We start from the raw sequence: 15,756 nt of genomic DNA, 5'->3' as shown, positions 1-15,756 counted from the left end.
ATCCAAGCTGATCAATTCATAACGCTTTCACTGAGGAGATGTGAATTCTACATCCAGCTGAACTCTCATCGGAACGGTGTACCTTCTCAATGACAGGACATGGTAAAGAGCACGATGAATGCTTGCAATGTAATGATATACGTCCTTTTAATGTGTTGCATTGAGGACACAGCGTAGCATTCTCCGTCCAGCTTTTGTATTTATTTTCTCGGTGTCATGATTTGCTCCTCTGATTCAAGATCACTTCTCTCCTCATCACTCAGCATATACATATTGGTATTAACGCTTTTTGCAAACATCATATATAAAGGGTTGTACCGTGTTCTTGTCATTCCACAGCAACTTTGTTTTGTTCGGCGATTAGCTCGCCTTTCATTTATTTTAAGATTTCAGGCCGGGCGCAGTGTCTCACGCCTGTAATCCCCAGCACTGTGGGAGGCCGAGGCTGGTGGATCACGAGGTCGGCAGATCGAGACCATCCTGGCTAACATGGTGAAACCCCGTCTCTACGAAAACATACAAAAACTTAGCCGGGCTTGGTGGCGGGCACCTGCAGTCCCAGCTACTCGGGAGGCTGAGGCAGGAGAATGCGAGAACCCGGGAAGCGGAGCTTGCAGTGAGCCGAGATCGCGCCCCTGCACTCCAGCCTGGGCGACAGGACGGGACTCCGTCTAAACAACAACAACAACAACAAAAAGATTTCGTAGTGTGCATATTGCATGTTCACGTAGCACCACGTTTAATTAGACTCTCTTCATGATGATTCAAAAGCAACATAAGTATAATTACAGATGCCAACAAGCCTTTGTTTAAGTGTGTGTCCTGCTTCATGCTATATTAGAAATTAAAAGTGAAGTATTTAATATACAGGTATGCAAAGCCATACATTTCAATAGCCATTACAAATGTGGCTCACTAATCTTTCGGGCTATGCCATGTGACCTGTCCTGACTCTAAAAAATCTCCAGCATACCCCTTTATAAAAATAAAAGTAATAAAAGAAAATAACTAGGGTAGTATTTCCTGGATTGTGAACTTCAAGGAAAATCAGATCACAATTTAGAAATAGAGTTTTCAACCATGCCTAGGATTCCTAAGTTCCAAGTGGTAAACGGTTCCTTGATGATGAGATAGCTGTGAATGTTTCATCTCTGCCTGTTTTGCTTTTTTATCTTGTCTTAGAAAAGTGAAAGCCAGCTATTTTCTTCATAAAGGAAAATATTTTGGTTACATATTCATTTCCTATCTCATGGCACTCTGCTGTCTTTGCCCTTAGTGAGGATGTACGTTTATCATATTTTTACCTAAAACAAGCACATGAATTAATGGTATCAATTCTCACATCTGAATTTCTGAGGTTTCTTCAGTGCTTCAGACGTAAGTTTGAAAGATACTAATGAATCGAGAACGACCTTCTCATTGTAATTAAAGGAGGTTTTTATTTAAAGCGTATCGGATACAATGTTAAGCACTTTTTTTTTTTTTTTTTCTAAAACACATACATGCAATATGATCATGCGTATTTAGCCTTAAAAGGGTTAGACATAAATTTGGTGTGTTTTAGAGGGTTAATATCCCTGAAGTGCCTTAATTGAGAGATGATCAATCATCTCTCAAGGGAAACAACATGTATAAGTGGTATTTCTAAATATATTAAGCTATGTCATACTGAAAAATGTAAAAGTAGAGAAAACTGAGAGATTAAGCCTATTTTATTAGTATTATTTGATGAAAGGGATATATTTCTATGTGAAAGAAATGTCTGTTTTTTCTTGAAGCTAAGTGTTTCATAAGAGCTTTTTCATAACAGTAGTTTAACAACTCATATGGTATAACAAACAGAATAAATTTTAGCAACAAAGCAATTGTAGAATTCATTCCTTGAACGCTGAAATTGTTATTTTCAATAACCATTATTCTAACATTGCAACACGCAGGTTCATGATACGTAAAAAGTCCCTGGAAATTGACTTCTAGTTTTTGATACTTTCATATTAGGTTTTTTGTTGTTGTTGTTGTTGTTTGTTTGTTTTTCTAGAATCTCGCTCTGTCATCCAGGCTGGAGTGCAGTGGCATGATCTTGGCTAACTGCAACCTCCGCCTCCTGGGTTCAAGTGATTCCCGTAGCTCAGGCCCCCGAGTGGCTTGGGTTCCAGGCATGTGCCACGATACCTGGCTGATTTTTGTATTTTTGTGGAGACGGGCTTCGCTATTTTGGCCAGGCTGGTTTGGAACTCCTGGCCTCGAGAGATCCGCCCTCCTCGGCCTTCCAAAATGCTGGAATTACAGGCATGAGCCGCTGCACCGGGCCTGGATTAGTCTGTTGATGGGTATGCTTTGACCTTTTTGTGTAAGTGGATCAGGAAATTTTAAGAGGACTAAACTAGAGAACCCCATAAATGTAAAAATACTCATATTTCACACAGGTACAAAAATGAACATATTTATTAACTATTATTCTATAAGTAGATATTTATGCTGATAAATTTAGAGCATTCTCTGCAATGATAAGTGAATTGTACCTTTGAACCCTCATCGCAAATTTGCAATTTCTAAACTACAGGACAAATTGAAGAACATAAGAGCTACTTGTAGTATTTTGACATAAGTGATTCTCATGTGTTTCCTTAACTGTATATCATAGCATTCTACCATCAGCTTGGACATCTCGTTTTTTTGAGGGGGCGGGGGTCATGACTTGGTCATCTTACTGAATACAGCTTCTTTCCTTATATGGCAGCTTACTCCTACTGGTATTAGGATTTTTCTGCTTTAGTTATTGTCACTTTAAATATCTTTTCACTGTGGAAATCTTCACAGCGTGTTTGACGAAATTTATTTGTTAAATTTTCTTAGGGATATTTCTGTCACGTTGGCATGTTAACAAAGACAATAACCCAAAAGACCCCACAACCCAGTGTAATCCCTTTTCCATCCAAGCATGAGGATTCATCTTCATATTCACACTGTGTGAATGTTTGGTAGGCTTTGTCAGGCTTGCATATTGTCAATTATATATGTCCCTTTTCTTTTAGAGTCTTCTGATAAAGATGGTCCTCTGCAGGTAACAACTTTTCTATTTTTATCTTGAATATTAACTATATATTTTATGAAGTATACATTATATATTAATTATTTTATTTCCAAACCCATTTAGCCGACCGGTGGAATGAAAGCTTCTAATCCAAATAAAGCCTTAGAATTGAAGGACAGAGAAACAGTCAAAGCAGGTAAATTTTGTAATTTTAATTTTACTCTGGAAAGAAGAATATTAAAATATTTGAAATGCTGAGAGCCCTTTTATTCCCAGTGTTGTTTTCTTTTCAAAATTTGACGGGAAATCTTGGTACAAATACTGCCAATGTTAGTATTTATGTTTGAGAAAATGCCATTTACAAGCCTAAGATTAAGAGTTTAAAAAAGTATTCTGCTTAACCTCATGTGGTTCAACTTTAATGTCCTGATAGTATAACGTTTCCAATTTGCAATTTCTGTACGTGCTGGGTTTTCAGACAGGTGAATTTTGAGACTGTGAAATATTTGCAGTGGTTCAAACGCTGATTGGAATTCTGATCTTAGAGGAAAGTTTCACTTGCTGACATGACAGTTGTGAGTGTTGTCACTCTGAGAATCGAAAGAAAATCCGTTTCCTTTTTTCTGATTCGGTGACTGAGTGGGTGTGTGGGGTGTGTGCGCGTGTTTCTGTGTGTGTGTGTGTGTGTGTGTGTGTGTGTGTGACTTATAATTTTAAAAAATCATGACCTGATGGCTCTTTGCTAGACACAGCGTTTTAGAAGAGTGACTCTAAAGCATTCGAGTCACTTTTTATGCTACTGTAATTAATTGCCTAGAGGTACAAAACAGCCTGAATTAGTTTTGGTTGTCATTCCCAGGCACGTTTGAAACATTTTACACCAGGCTGTGCACGGTGACACATGCCTGTAATCCTAGCATTTCGGGGGACCAAGGCGGGCAGATAACTGAAGGTCAGGAGTCCCAGACCAACCTGGTCAACATAGTGAAACCCCATCTCTACAGAAAATAACCAAAAATCGCCGGTTGTGGTGGTGGGTGCCTGTAATCTCAGCTACTCTGGAGGCTGAGGCAGGAGAATCGCTTGAACCTAGGAGGCAGAAGTTGCAGTGAGCCGAGCTTGTGCCACTTTAGCCTGAGTGACAGAGTGAGACTCCATCTCAAAAAGCAAAGGAACAAACAAACAACACCTCACAGCGTATGTGTGTGGTTATAGACTATGTGTAGAATTTGTTTTCATGTCTTAGATTTTCTTTTTTCTTTCTTTTCCTTTTTTCGAGAGGGAGTCTGGCTGGCTCGCTCTCTGGCCCAGGCTGGGGAGCAGTGGCGGGATCTCGGCTCACTGTAAGCTCCGCCTCCCGGGTTCACGCCATTCTCCTGCCTCAGCCTCCGGAGTAGCTGGGACTACAGGCGCCCGCCACCACGTCCGGCTAATTTTTTGTATTTTCTAGGCGAGACGGGGTTTCACCATGTTAGCCAGGATGGTCTCGATCTGCTGACCTGGTGTTCCGCCCACCTCGGCCTCCCAAAGTGCTGGCTTTACAGGCGTGAGCCACCACACCCGGCCCCAGAGTCTTTTTACACTAGTCCCACTTATTGTCTAGAAGTGACCAATATTCTAAACTACTTTTTTAAACAATTCTTATGCATGTTTAAATATTTTACAACGTGTGTGCGTGCTCATATTTAATATGTAAAATTTTTTTTTCAACTTCTAATGCGTACATGGGTGTACAGTGTAATTTTTGGCAACATTCTTTTGTGATCAGCATGATAATTTTTAGAGACATCCATAATGGACACAAGTAACTGTGTTTTTTCATATTCGTGTGCGTATAAAATTCCCTTGTATGACTGTACCATAGTTAACTATACAATTTTTATGCTGATAAGTAATAAATAAAAATGAAAACATGCAGATTTCAGAGTCTTTGAGTTAGTTTTATCTACTGACTTTTTATTTGTTAGAAATCAAAACTAAAATATTTAAAGTATTTCCTTGTCCAATCATACATTTCACTAACAATTCAAACTGTGACCCACGGATTTTAGAGCTATGGTGTTGCAACACGTTAGATCTCTGAAGCGATCCAGGGATCCAGGGTACTTTTCTGAAAATGAGTGAAGGTGGTGTCATACGAAAGTACGATTTGAGTTTCTTGGACCCTCTGCATGAAACGTGAACTTCAGGGATGCTGAAATCACAAGTTAAATTTACTTTTCAAAACCAGATATACGGTTGATGGATGTCAAATGATAAACATACCCTTAACAGTGAAACGGTCACTTAGGTTTCAGTTGTGCATGTTTGCTTGTTTCTTTAACCTGATTCAAATAGTTGTAATTTGTACTTTTTGTTGATAAAGAGAACTGGACGTCATTTTTGGTATAAATTCATTTTCTGTCTCATGGGCCTGAGAGCTCCTCAAGTCTTGTGTGGGCCTTGATTTTATCCTATAACATGTGGGAACGTTAGATTACTTAGGGCAATTAGTTTTACCTACACAATCCCGATGTTTCTCCAAGGTCTCACAAGCTGACTCTGAAGATATTGCTGCATTAGGGAAGAACTATGTCACTGTGATTAAAGCAGTTCTTAATTTATATGCAATAAAACTTTTTTTAGCTTCTCTTCCTAAAACATATACACACCCAAAACACACCCAATATACTGTCATGGCATACTGAAATGTAAAAGGGTTGGACATATAGTTTACTAACATCAAAAGGTAACATCCCTAAAAAATCTTGTTCGTCGATAAATCATCTTTTTTGAAGAACCGTGTAATAGAGATTGCGGAGTCAAGCAAACTAAATAATATTACAAAATGAAAATTTACAACGAAATGAGAGATGATAGGTTATTAAAGTTTTCTGAAAGAACAGCAAGTACAGAACTTGCTGTGTTTCACGGGAGAAGAGGATATGACTGCTTCGTGAAGAAAAATGCATACGAGTTAGTCAAATTTCCTTTTTTCTGCCTTGTAGTGAATGATATGTTAATTTTCAGTCTTTTTAGATTTCAATTCTAACGGATTGACTATAGAAGTAGTGACAGTAATCGACAAAATGAATATACTGTCTACAGAGGAAAACACCTCAGATTCGTGAATGAAAGTCGATTTGTATGTGTTTTTAAAGTTTACAGTAGAGAAATGTTCTCATGAATGTATCTGTGATTAACCTTTTATAGCTCGGAAGTTCCCATCGCCATCCAAACAAAAGGACGACGAAGAAGGTTGTTTGGATTTTGAGGTACTGTGTATAACTGATTTTTAAAAATATTAGTATTGCATGATACGAAAACGTAAAATCAGAGGCTTAGGCTTTATTTTCTCGCCTCTGCCTATGTCACCCCCAAATTATGTTTGATATTTTTCAGAATACGCTTAATGGAGAATCTATGTGCTAAGTAGATTACTGCTTCGTAGTGAAATTCTCCTATTATCTAGGATTAACTTAAGAAGCCAGCGTGCTATAGTGTAAAAAACAAGGCTTAGAAGCCACGAGAAATTCACGTGGGATCTGAAATAAGTTTGTCTAAAAGTGAAAGAACTACACTGAGTCCAGCTGTGGGCAAATTTATGATTCTGTGGTATATCTATCTAGATGTACAAAAGTTCTAATTGGATTCATAGAGAGACATCTATCAAGATGTACAAAAGTTCTAATTGGATTCATATGGCAACTGCAGTATTGTAAGAGCTGGGACCTGAAAAGTTAATGGCGGGGACTTGACATATTGACATTTCTTTCTTGTTCAGTGTAGACCTGAGGAACATTTCAGGAGAAAGAAAAGTGTGAGGAATAGGAAACCTTGTGGGACTATAATAACAAGAATATTGGTTGAATAGTCTTTTGAAAAATATAAATTATTTTCACAAAAGAACTCCTCGAGTCCCTTTATGGCAGGCAGTCAAGCTGCAGCAGCATGAGCGTCAAAGAATAGTGATGTATTTTAAGGTCACAGCTGTGGAAAGACGTGGACAATGTGTGACCTCTTAGAAATAAGCAGCTGCTGCCTGGTGGTAACAGCAAAGGGTGGAAGTCAATAGACAAGTAGATTTTTTCTGATTTGTCATCAGACAAAAAGATTTTAATATTTGTTTGCTTTCGTTTAGACATGACATATTTTTTCTTTCTTACTGCATTTACATTCTACTGAAGCACTTTTTCGATCAGCATAAATTTTGTCAAAAACTCGTTGCTTGTTTTAAGCCCCTGTTGACTGAAATAAAGCAACTTTTTCAACATTCTGTGCATACATTATATGACAGACTCTCAAAGTTCTCTTCATGACGTGTATCATTTTTAACACTAAACGATTCTCTGATCATGAATAGCTTAAATGTTTAATGCGGTATGTGTTATGGCAACCAGCAAGTGTATTGTATTTTGTTTGAAATGTCATGCTTATTTTTGATGAGGACTACAACACTAGTTAGATATTTTTAAGAGAGTTACTTTTTGAAATACGCAGGAGTGAATTATTTCGTGCATGTGATTTGTTTTTCCTTCTCACTAACCAAGTTCATAGCGTCATGAACGTACAGATAGATAAGCTTGATGTAGAGAGCGTTACGTGAGGTTTTCTATCAAAATGTTTTGGGTTTCAACACACGTCTGCTCTTAAGTCGAATTGCTTGTAAAGTAGGAAACTGTGTTCTTCCAAAAGATTTTAATTAGGAAATTTTGATACTCTTCATTATTGGGATTTCTCCGTTGAAATTATTTATTGATATTACTTTCAACAGAATTTCCTTGAGAATCTGTTACAGAATGATGAGTGTTTACCCAAGGCTACACATCGAAAAGAATTTGATACAATAAGTGGAAAATTAAGAGGTAAGAACCATTTTTTACTTAAAATTTCATTTGACCAGATATTTCTCTAAACTGATGAGGAGGAATATCCCCTAATAGCCAAAGAAAATCACCTCCTAAATGCAAAGCATGGGAAAGAAGAGAAGTGAAACGGTGATAAGTTGTACGTCTTATCAGGTGTTGGTAACAGACTACATTGAGAGCGCTGAAAGGGATCTGAATTATTAGTTTGAATTCAAGATATTCCAAGACCTGAGGAAAATGAGAAAATAAGAAAGAAGACAGTAGTAAAAGAGGAAATGAAGACTGAGAAAGACAGACGGTACACAGAGTACAGGAAGGAACAAGAAGCAGGTTTAATATAATGGAGGACGGTAAAATGAAATGATTCTTTAGGAAAAGATCGGGTATGGTTAGAAATTTGGGAAGAATATAAAGTGACCTTCTAGTACCAGACCTTACCAGAGAATTAGCTTAAAAATATTGTGACTCTTCCTGTCTTTCTCACTGGTGGGAAGCCATTAGGGATGGAAGCACCTGACCATGGAGAGCTGTGTTGTATTTGCAGTAGGTGAGAATAAGCATATATGCACGGCCACACGTGTATGCAATTTGTCACATACTCTCCGTGTAGACCAGAAGTTTTCAGACGTTAGAAAATCAGCTGGAAACCTTGTTAACAATTCACCCTGTGATTCAGCCGACTTGGGATGCTGCATTTTTAATAAGTTCTCAGGCGATGCTGATGCTGGTTGTCCTTGGACCTTGCTCTGAGTAGCAAGAGGAGAGGCCTTTCGTGGGAGAAATGTGGAGGAAGAGCAATCGGATACAGAAGGTGAAGACAGAAAAGGGTCAGGAGAAAGCATTATGTTGCTCTTATTTTTGAGTACATTTTTAGCCAGAGAAGAAGAAGAAAGAAAATTCAGAATGTTTTACTTGAATACTTAAATAGTTGTTATACGTAGGTACTGCACTGATGTTAATATAGAAAATGTTATTAATATTTAAGAAGTCTGTTGCAACTAAATTTGAAACAAGTATGTCAATATTGAAAGCGTATTTGCTATTCCTGATGAGTTTTGTACATCTTCCTCCATGAGTGGATCAAGAAATATTGAGATGGCTAAGCTACAAATTACAAAAATATTGGCATACCATTATACCATCTGGGTATGAAAATCAGTGAATATTTATATTGAGTATTATTCTCTAAGTATATATCCAAGCTGATCAATTCATAACGCTTTCACTGAGGAGATGTGAATTCTACATCCAGCTGAACTCTCATCGGAACGGTGTACCTTCTCAATGACAGGACATGGTAAAGAGCACGATGAATGCTTGCAATGTAATGATATACGTCCTTTTAATGTGTTGCATTGAGGACACAGCGTAGCATTCTCCGTCCAGCTTTTGTATTTATTTTCTCGGTGTCATGATTTGCTCCTCTGATTCAAGATCACTTCTCTCCTCATCACTCAGCATATACATATTGGTATTAACGCTTTTTGCAAACATCATATATAAAGGGTTGTACCGTGTTCTTGTCATTCCACAGCAACTTTGTTTTGTTCGGCGATTAGCTCGCCTTTCATTTATTTTAAGATTTCAGGCCGGGCGCAGTGTCTCACGCCTGTAATCCCCAGCACTGTGGGAGGCCGAGGCTGGTGGATCACGAGGTCGGCAGATCGAGACCATCCTGGCTAACATGGTGAAACCCCGTCTCTACGAAAACATACAAAAAATTAGCCGGGCTTGGTGGCGGGCACCTGCAGTCCCAGCTACTCGGGAGGCTGAGGCAGGAGAATGCGAGAACCCGGGAAGCGGAGCTTGCAGTGAGCCGAGATCGCGCCCCTGCACTCCAGCCTGGGCGACAGGACGGGACTCCGTCTAAACAACAACAACAACAACAAAAAGATTTCGTAGTGTGCATATTGCATGTTCACGTAGCACCACGTTTAATTAGACTCTCTTCATGATGATTCAAAAGCAACATAAGTATAATTACAGATGCCAACAAGCCTTTGTTTAAGTGTGTGTCCTGCTTCATGCTATATTAGAAATTAAAAGTGAAGTATTTAATATACAGGTATGCAAAGCCATACATTTCAATAGCCATTACAAATGTGGCTCACTAATCTTTCGGGCTATGCCATGTGACCTGTCCTGACTCTAAAAAATCTCCAGCATACCCCTTTATAAAAATAAAAGTAATAAAAGAAAATAACTAGGGTAGTATTTCCTGGATTGTGAACTTCAAGGAAAATCAGATCACAATTTAGAAATAGAGTTTTCAACCATGCCTAGGATTCCTAAGTTCCAAGTGGTAAACGGTTCCTTGATGATGAGATAGCTGTGAATGTTTCATCTCTGCCTGTTTTGCTTTTTTATCTTGTCTTAGAAAAGTGAAAGCCAGCTATTTTCTTCATAAAGGAAAATATTTTGGTTACATATTCATTTCCTATCTCATGGCACTCTGCTGTCTTTGCCCTTAGTGAGGATGTACGTTTATCATATTTTTACCTAAAACAAGCACATGAATTAATGGTATCAATTCTCACATCTGAATTTCTGAGGTTTCTTCAGTGCTTCAGACGTAAGTTTGAAAGATACTAATGAATCGAGAACGACCTTCTCATTGTAATTAAAGGAGGTTTTTATTTAAAGCGTATCGGATACAATGTTAAGCACTTTTTTTTTTTTTTTTTCTAAAACACATACATGCAATATGATCATGCGTATTTAGCCTTAAAAGGGTTAGACATAAATTTGGTGTGTTTTAGAGGGTTAATATCCCTGAAGTGCCTTAATTGAGAGATGATCAATCATCTCTCAAGGGAAACAACATGTATAAGTGGTATTTCTAAATATATTAAGCTATGTCATACTGAAAAATGTAAAAGTAGAGAAAACTGAGAGATTAAGCCTATTTTATTAGTATTATTTGATGAAAGGGATATATTTCTATGTGAAAGAAATGTCTGTTTTTTCTTGAAGCTAAGTGTTTCATAAGAGCTTTTTCATAACAGTAGTTTAACAACTCATATGGTATAACAAACAGAATAAATTTTAGCAACAAAGCAATTGTAGAATTCATTCCTTGAACGCTGAAATTGTTATTTTCAATAACCATTATTCTAACATTGCAACACGCAGGTTCATGATACGTAAAAAGTCCCTGGAAATTGACTTCTAGTTTTTGATACTTTCATATTAGGTTTTTTGTTGTTGTTGTTGTTGTTTGTTTGTTTTTCTAGAATCTCGCTCTGTCATCCAGGCTGGAGTGCAGTGGCATGATCTTGGCTAACTGCAACCTCCGCCTCCTGGGTTCAAGTGATTCCCGTAGCTCAGGCCCCCGAGTGGCTTGGGTTCCAGGCATGTGCCACGATACCTGGCTGATTTTTGTATTTTTGTGGAGACGGGCTTCGCTATTTTGGCCAGGCTGGTTTGGAACTCCTGGCCTCGAGAGATCCGCCCTCCTCGGCCTTCCAAAATGCTGGAATTACAGGCATGAGCCGCTGCACCGGGCCTGGATTAGTCTGTTGATGGGTATGCTTTGACCTTTTTGTGTAAGTGGATCAGGAAATTTTAAGAGGACTAAACTAGAGAACCCCATAAATGTAAAAATACTCATATTTCACACAGGTACAAAAATGAACATATTTATTAACTATTATTCTATAAGTAGATATTTATGCTGATAAATTTAGAGCATTCTCTGCAATGATAAGTGAATTGTACCTTTGAACCCTCATCGCAAATTTGCAATTTCTAAACTACAGGACAAATTGAAGAACATAAGAGCTACTTGTAGTATTTTGACATAAGTGATTCTCATGTGTTTCCTTAACTGTATATCATAGCATTCTACCATCAGCTTGGACATCTCGTTTTTTTGAGGGGGCGGGGGTCATGACTTGGTCATCTTACTGAATACAGCTTCTTTCCTTATATGGCAGCTTACTCCTACTGGTATTAGGATTTTTCTGCTTTAGTTATTGTCACTTTAAATATCTTTTCACTGTGGAAATCTTCACAGCGTGTTTGACGAAATTTATTTGTTAAATTTTCTTAGGGATATTTCTGTCACGTTGGCATGTTAACAAAGACAATAACCCAAAAGACCCCACAACCCAGTGTAATCCCTTTTCCATCCAAGCATGAGGATTCATCTTCATATTCACACTGTGTGAATGTTTGGTAGGCTTTGTCAGGCTTGCATATTGTCAATTATATATGTCCCTTTTCTTTTAGAGTCTTCTGATAAAGATGGTCCTCTGCAGGTAACAACTTTTCTATTTTTATCTTGAATATTAACTATATATTTTATGAAGTATACATTATATATTAATTATTTTATTTCCAAACCCATTTAGCCGACCGGTGGAATGAAAGCTTCTAATCCAAATAAAGCCTTAGAATTGAAGGACAGAGAAACAGTCAAAGCAGGTAAATTTTGTAATTTTAATTTTACTCTGGAAAGAAGAATATTAAAATATTTGAAATGCTGAGAGCCCTTTTATTCCCAGTGTTGTTTTCTTTTCAAAATTTGACGGGAAATCTTGGTACAAATACTGCCAATGTTAGTATTTATGTTTGAGAAAATGCCATTTACAAGCCTAAGATTAAGAGTTTAAAAAAGTATTCTGCTTAACCTCATGTGGTTCAACTTTAATGTCCTGATAGTATAACGTTTCCAATTTGCAATTTCTGTACGTGCTGGGTTTTCAGACAGGTGAATTTTGAGACTGTGAAATATTTGCAGTGGTTCAAACGCTGATTGGAATTCTGATCTTAGAGGAAAGTTTCACTTGCTGACATGACAGTTGTGAGTGTTGTCACTCTGAGAATCGAAAGAAAATCCGTTTCCTTTTTTCTGATTCGGTGACTGAGTGGGTGTGTGGGGTGTGTGCGCGTGTTTCTGTGTGTGTGTGTGTGTGTGTGTGTGTGTGTGTGACTTATAATTTTAAAAAATCATGACCTGATGGCTCTTTGCTAGACACAGCGTTTTAGAAGAGTGACTCTAAAGCATTCGAGTCACTTTTTATGCTACTGTAATTAATTGCCTAGAGGTACAAAACAGCCTGAATTAGTTTTGGTTGTCATTCCCAGGCACGTTTGAAACATTTTACACCAGGCTGTGCACGGTGACACATGCCTGTAATCCTAGCATTTCGGGGGACCAAGGCGGGCAGATAACTGAAGGTCAGGAGTCCCAGACCAACCTGGTCAACATAGTGAAACCCCATCTCTACAGAAAATAACCAAAAATCGCCGGTTGTGGTGGTGGGTGCCTGTAATCTCAGCTACTCTGGAGGCTGAGGCAGGAGAATCGCTTGAACCTAGGAGGCAGAAGTTGCAGTGAGCCGAGCTTGTGCCACTTTAGCCTGAGTGACAGAGTGAGACTCCATCTCAAAAAGCAAAGGAACAAACAAACAACACCTCACAGCGTATGTGTGTGGTTATAGACTATGTGTAGAATTTGTTTTCATGTCTTAGATTTTCTTTTTTCTTTCTTTTCCTTTTTTCGAGAGGGAGTCTGGCTGGCTCGCTCTCTGGCCCAGGCTGGGGAGCAGTGGCGGGATCTCGGCTCACTGTAAGCTCCGCCTCCCGGGTTCACGCCATTCTCCTGCCTCAGCCTCCGGAGTAGCTGGGACTACAGGCGCCCGCCACCACGTCCGGCTAATTTTTTGTATTTTCTAGGCGAGACGGGGTTTCACCATGTTAGCCAGGATGGTCTCGATCTGCTGACCTGGTGTTCCGCCCACCTCGGCCTCCCAAAGTGCTGGCTTTACAGGCGTGAGCCACCACACCCGGCCCCAGAGTCTTTTTACACTAGTCCCACTTATTGTCTAGAAGTGACCAATATTCTAAACTACTTTTTTAAACAATTCTTATGCACGTTTAAATATTTTACAACGTGTGTGCGTGCTCATATTTAATATGTAAAATTTTTTTTTCAACTTCTAATGCGTACATGGGTGTACAGTGTAATTTTTGGCAACATTCTTTTGTGATCAGCATGATAATTTTTAGAGACATCCATAATGGACACAAGTAACTGTGTTTTTTCATATTCGTGTGCGTATAAAATTCCCTTGTATGACTGTACCATAGTTAACTATACAATTTTTATGCTGATAAGTAATAAATAAAAATGAAAACATGCAGATTTCAGAGTCTTTGAGTTAGTTTTATCTACTGACTTTTTATTTGTTAGAAATCAAAACTAAAATATTTAAAGTATTTCCTTGTCCAATCATACATTTCACTAACAATTCAAACTGTGACCCACGGATTTTAGAGCTATGGTGTTGCAACACGTTAGATCTCTGAAGCGATCCAGGGATCCAGGGTACTTTTCTGAAAATGAGTGAAGGTGGTGTCATACGAAAGTACGATTTGAGTTTCTTGGACCCTCTGCATGAAACGTGAACTTCAGGGATGCTGAAATCACAAGTTAAATTTACTTTTCAAAACCAGATATACGGTTGATGGATGTCAAATGATAAACATACCCTTAACAGTGAAACGGTCACTTAGGTTTCAGTTGTGCATGTTTGCTTGTTTCTTTAACCTGATTCAAATAGTTGTAATTTGTACTTTTTGTTGATAAAGAGAACTGGACGTCATTTTTGGTATAAATTCATTTTCTGTCTCATGGGCCTGAGAGCTCCTCAAGTCTTGTGTGGGCCTTGATTTTATCCTATAACATGTGGGAACGTTAGATTACTTAGGGCAATTAGTTTTACCTACACAATCCCGATGTTTCTCCAAGGTCTCACAAGCTGACTCTGAAGATATTGCTGCATTAGGGAAGAACTATGTCACTGTGATTAAAGCAGTTCTTAATTTATATGCAATAAAACTTTTTTTAGCTTCTCTTCCTAAAACATATACACACCCAAAACACACCCAATATACTGTCATGGCATACTGAAATGTAAAAGGGTTGGACATATAGTTTACTAACATCAAAAGGTAACATCCCTAAAAAATCTTGTTCGTCGATAAATCATCTTTTTTGAAGAACCGTGTAATAGAGATTGCGGAGTCAAGCAAACTAAATAATATTACAAAATGAAAATTTACAACGAAATGAGAGATGATAGGTTATTAAAGTTTTCTGAAAGAACAGCAAGTACAGAACTTGCTGTGTTTCACGGGAGATGAGGATATGACTGCTTCGTGAAGAAAAATGCATACGAGTTAGTCAAATTTCCTTTTTTCTGCCTTGTAGTGAATGATATGTTAATTTTCAGTCTTTTTAGATTTCAATTCTAACGGATTGACTATAGAAGTAGTGACAGTAATCGACAAAATGAATATACTGTCTACAGAGGAAAACACCTCAGATTCGTGAATGAAAGTCGATTTGTATGTGTTTTTAAAGTTTACAGTAGAGAAATGTTCTCATGAATGTATCTGTGATTAACCTTTTATAGCTCGGAAGTTCCCATCGCCATCCAAACAAAAGGACGACGAAGAAGGTTGTTTGGATTTTGAGGTACTGTGTATAACTGATTTTTAAAAATATTAGTGTTGCATGAAACGAAAACGTAATATCAGAGGCTTAGGCTCTATTTTCTCGCCTCTGCCTATGTCACCCCCAAATTATGTTTGATATTTTTCAGAATACGCTTAATGGAGAATCTATGTGCTAAGTAGATTACTGCTTCGTAGTGAAATTCTCCTATTATCTAGGATTAACTTAAGAAGCCAGCGTGCTATAGTGTAAAAAACAAGGCTTAGAAGCCACGAGAAATTCACGTGGGATCTGAAATAAGTTTGTCTAAAAGTGAAAGAACTACACTGAGTCCAGCTGTGGGCAAATTTATGATTCTGTGGTATATCTATCTAGATGTACAAAAGTTCTAATTGGATTCATAGAGAGACAGT

The 15,756-nt window shown here is 38.1% G+C and overlaps 1 protein-coding gene across 1 annotated transcript in view; it reads left to right on the top strand.

The window, feature by feature from the left end:
• LOC105463238 (ankyrin repeat domain-containing protein 30B) overlaps positions 1-15,756 on the top strand; it is a 189,337-nt gene that overhangs the window by 83,537 nt on the left and 90,044 nt on the right. The window contains 7 exon segments of the mRNA XM_071070132.1: positions 3,036-3,064; positions 3,158-3,230; positions 6,227-6,288; positions 7,788-7,878; positions 12,112-12,140; positions 12,234-12,306; positions 15,303-15,364. Of these exon segments, the coding sequence (XP_070926233.1) occupies positions 3,036-3,064; positions 3,158-3,230; positions 6,227-6,288; positions 7,788-7,878; positions 12,112-12,140; positions 12,234-12,306; positions 15,303-15,364 (419 nt within the window).

The sequence above is a fragment of the Macaca nemestrina genome, chromosome 9, assembly GCF_043159975.1.
Source record: "Macaca nemestrina isolate mMacNem1 chromosome 9, mMacNem.hap1, whole genome shotgun sequence".
Classification (NCBI taxonomy): Eukaryota; Metazoa; Chordata; class Mammalia; order Primates; family Cercopithecidae; genus Macaca; species Macaca nemestrina.
The sequence above is the reverse complement of the archived record's forward strand: the minus strand, read 5'-3'. Positions and strand labels throughout refer to the sequence as shown.